General features: G+C 48.8%; 1 protein-coding gene across 1 annotated transcript; it reads left to right on the top strand.

Moving 5' to 3' along the window:
* The first annotated feature begins 1,023 nt into the window (after nucleotides 1–1,023).
* On the top strand, nucleotides 1,024–2,204 carry LOC115600233 (zinc finger protein 3-like). The gene is made up of 2 exons (XM_030468530.1): nucleotides 1,024–1,543; nucleotides 1,631–2,204. The coding sequence occupies exons 1-2, from the start codon at nucleotides 1,274–1,276 to the stop codon at nucleotides 2,036–2,038; spliced, it is 678 nt and encodes a 225-aa protein (XP_030324390.1). The 5' UTR covers nucleotides 1,024–1,273; the 3' UTR covers nucleotides 2,039–2,204.
* The last annotated feature ends 775 nt before the right edge of the window (nucleotides 2,205–2,979 follow it).

Genomic DNA, 2,979 nt, shown 5'->3' with positions numbered 1-2,979 from the left:
TTTCCCCCCCCCAGCCCATTCCCTCATTTCGAGATCCTCCCATTAACCCCTCCCCCTCCTTCTCCCTCCAGTGAATAATTAATGATCTGCGAATCAGCGTTCATTGGGCAGCAATTTAATTGGGGAATTAAAGGGGGGTGGGGGTTTGGTCCCGAGCGTTAGTGTGGGGGGTGGAGAGGGGCACATGGGAACAACACAGGGTCAACATGGGATCTACATGTGATTAACATGTAATTAGCACGTGATTAACAGGGGGGTTAAGGCCAATCACGGGGGTTAGTTGAGATTGTAATAAATGGTTGTAATATATGTTAATGAATTTGTGTTCCTGACCAGTGAAATTCAGAATTAAACTGAGAAAGAAGTGAATATGGGGCTAGACAAAGCAGCTGAGACATGGAATTTTCCACTGTTTCAGTGTGAACAAAACAAGGCCCTAACGAGACTAACTGCTGTCTCGAAGATAATTAGGAATATAAGTCTTGTTCTTAAAACAAGGCACTGCCAAGGCCAACGAGGCACCAAAAGCATGTGAATATCTGCAAAAGCAGATAAGGGGAAAGTTATGGCTGGGGTCTGATATCCCCCTGTAACAATATAATGAAGTCATGGTGGGGATTTGGTGCCACAATGGGGAACACAAAATCATAGCAGAGATGTCTGGTGGCACGAAAGGACCCCTAAATCACCCCAAGGGTTGTTGGCAGGAATAGGGGAGAAGTAAAATACCTCATGGAGTGTAAGTGCAAAGGAGTGATCCCAACTCAAGCCAGGAGGGGCTCACAACCCCAGTACCCCTTTGGGTTTTGGGTGCCAGCGTAGCTCATAAAGATGAAGTAAAGGATGATCAGTGGGTGTTCAACTCTATGGGTAACCTCCTCATTCCACCTCACACTCCACTTTCACCCACAGGAGGAGTGATGTAGGTTTTGGCTGCCTTCACCCCACAGAAATCTCTCCTCTACTTTGTCACTGCACTATGGTTTCTTTCATAGGCACGGGGTGACTCCATTGGGGCAAAAAGCTCTCTGGGTACCCCAAAGATCAGACAGCTTTTGGTCACAGTTTGACATGAGTGAAAAATCATTGAATCCATCCAGGAGAAAAATTTGGCATCGTCCAGGCACATGGTAAAAGGTTTAGGATCTGCTTGGTCGATCTCCACCATCAGAAAATCCATCAGGGTGAGAGACCCCAGAGATGTCCTGTCTGCAGAAGATGGTTTAGCGACAGCTCGGATCTGATCCAACGGTGACACCATCACACAGGCACCATGTCCTACACCTGCCCTGACTGCAGGAAAGGTTTTAGCAGGAGATCCAATTTTATCCAGCCTCAATGGATCCATATGGGTGAGAAACCCTTTAAATGTTCCAAGTGTGGGAAGGAGTTTACCCAGAATTCCCATTTATCACAGCATCTCCGCATCCACACAGGAGAGAGACCCTATAAGTGTCTGGAGTGTGGGAAGGAGTTTACCTGGAGTTCCAGTTTATCAGAGCATCAACGGATCCACATGGGGGAGAAAACCTATAAATGTTTTGCATGTGGGAAGGACTTTTCCCAGAGTTCCTCTTTATCACGCTATCACCCCATCCATACAGGAGAGAGATCCTCTAAGTGTCTGGAGTGTGGGAAGGTTTTTTCCCACAGTTCCAATATATCAACACATCATCGCATCCACACAGGAGAGAAGTTGTATCCCTGCACTCACTGTGGGAAGGTCTTCAACATCAACACCTCCTGGATTCGTCACCAGCATGTCCACACTGAGGAAAAACTCTACACGTGTCCCTGGTGTGGGAAGGGCTTCCCAGCCAGCTGGGGTCTCACCCAACATCTAGGGATCCATATGGGTGAACGTCCCTACAAGTGTCCTGAGTGTGGGAAGAGCTTTGCCAGGAGCTCTGATGTCATCAGGCATCGTCTCCTCCACACAGGAGAGAAACCCTACTCGTGTCCCCACTGCTGCAAGAGCTTCAGGCGAAGCTCCCATTTGCTGAATCATCAGCGCCTCCATAGGGGTGATCGACCCTAAAGCTGCTCCCAGTGTGAGAAGAGTTTTTACCAGAGCTATGATCTCATCTCTCATCACCAGACCCACCAGGCCACCGCTTTTTCCAAGCTGTAGATTTTCCAAGCTTCCACATCTTTAGTTTCTTTGAAAACAAACAAGATAAAAGAAGGAAGTGATTATCATGATGACACACTCGTCAGGGGGGGTGTCTGAATGGGCTCAGATCTCTCTCTATTTTTAGCTGGGGAACACGCATATATGTCGGAGGGTGCGAGCTTACGGAGCAAAGAGACAAAACAATATGAGTTAGCAACAAAGCTGGATTTTATTAAGCAAAGTGTTACATTTATATGGTCTTGGTGTCTTCGTGGCTCATGTTGATTGGCTGCGTGTTGCTGTCCATGCACCTGTTGTCGCGTTGTGATTGGGGGCTGCTAATCGTCCTTGTCCTGCTTTACTGACCGCAGGCATTGCTGTTTGTTTGTCTGATTTTGTTAGGCCTGTTTTGTTTCTTTCCTAGAGAAAGAATTGCTCCTCTAAGTGATAATGTGACCCTCCGTCCTTTCACTCTCTACCAGTCAGTGGTGTCAAAGGAGCTGTTGAGCATTTTCTGGGACCGTATGGTTTCAGTCCCTCTGCCCAGAAGGGCCAGGTCTGGCACTCACGTTGAATCCAGCAGCACCCTGGCTCCTCTCTGAGAAGGAGTTGAGAAAGCAAGGGGGTGTGAGCTGTGTCTCCCTGGGTGCCCTCCCCGGGTCATGACAAGTTCCCACCAAGACCTTTCGCACGGGGCTGCTCCCAGACAGGCAGCCCCTGCCTGTGCCATGGCCCGGGTGAGTCCCCTGCAGGGGCAGACACTGGCACTTGTCCTTCTGAGATTTCTCTCCAGATGAGCTCTGCTGCTCCTTGATGCCTTTCATACAGGCACAGCCCAGGACAGGGTGTACTCTTACTACAGACAG

This window comes from Calypte anna, unplaced genomic scaffold, assembly GCF_003957555.1.
Source record: "Calypte anna isolate BGI_N300 unplaced genomic scaffold, bCalAnn1_v1.p scaffold_147_arrow_ctg1, whole genome shotgun sequence".
NCBI classification, from domain to species: domain Eukaryota; kingdom Metazoa; phylum Chordata; class Aves; order Apodiformes; family Trochilidae; genus Calypte; species Calypte anna.
This window is presented reverse-complemented; position numbering and strand designations above follow the sequence as displayed.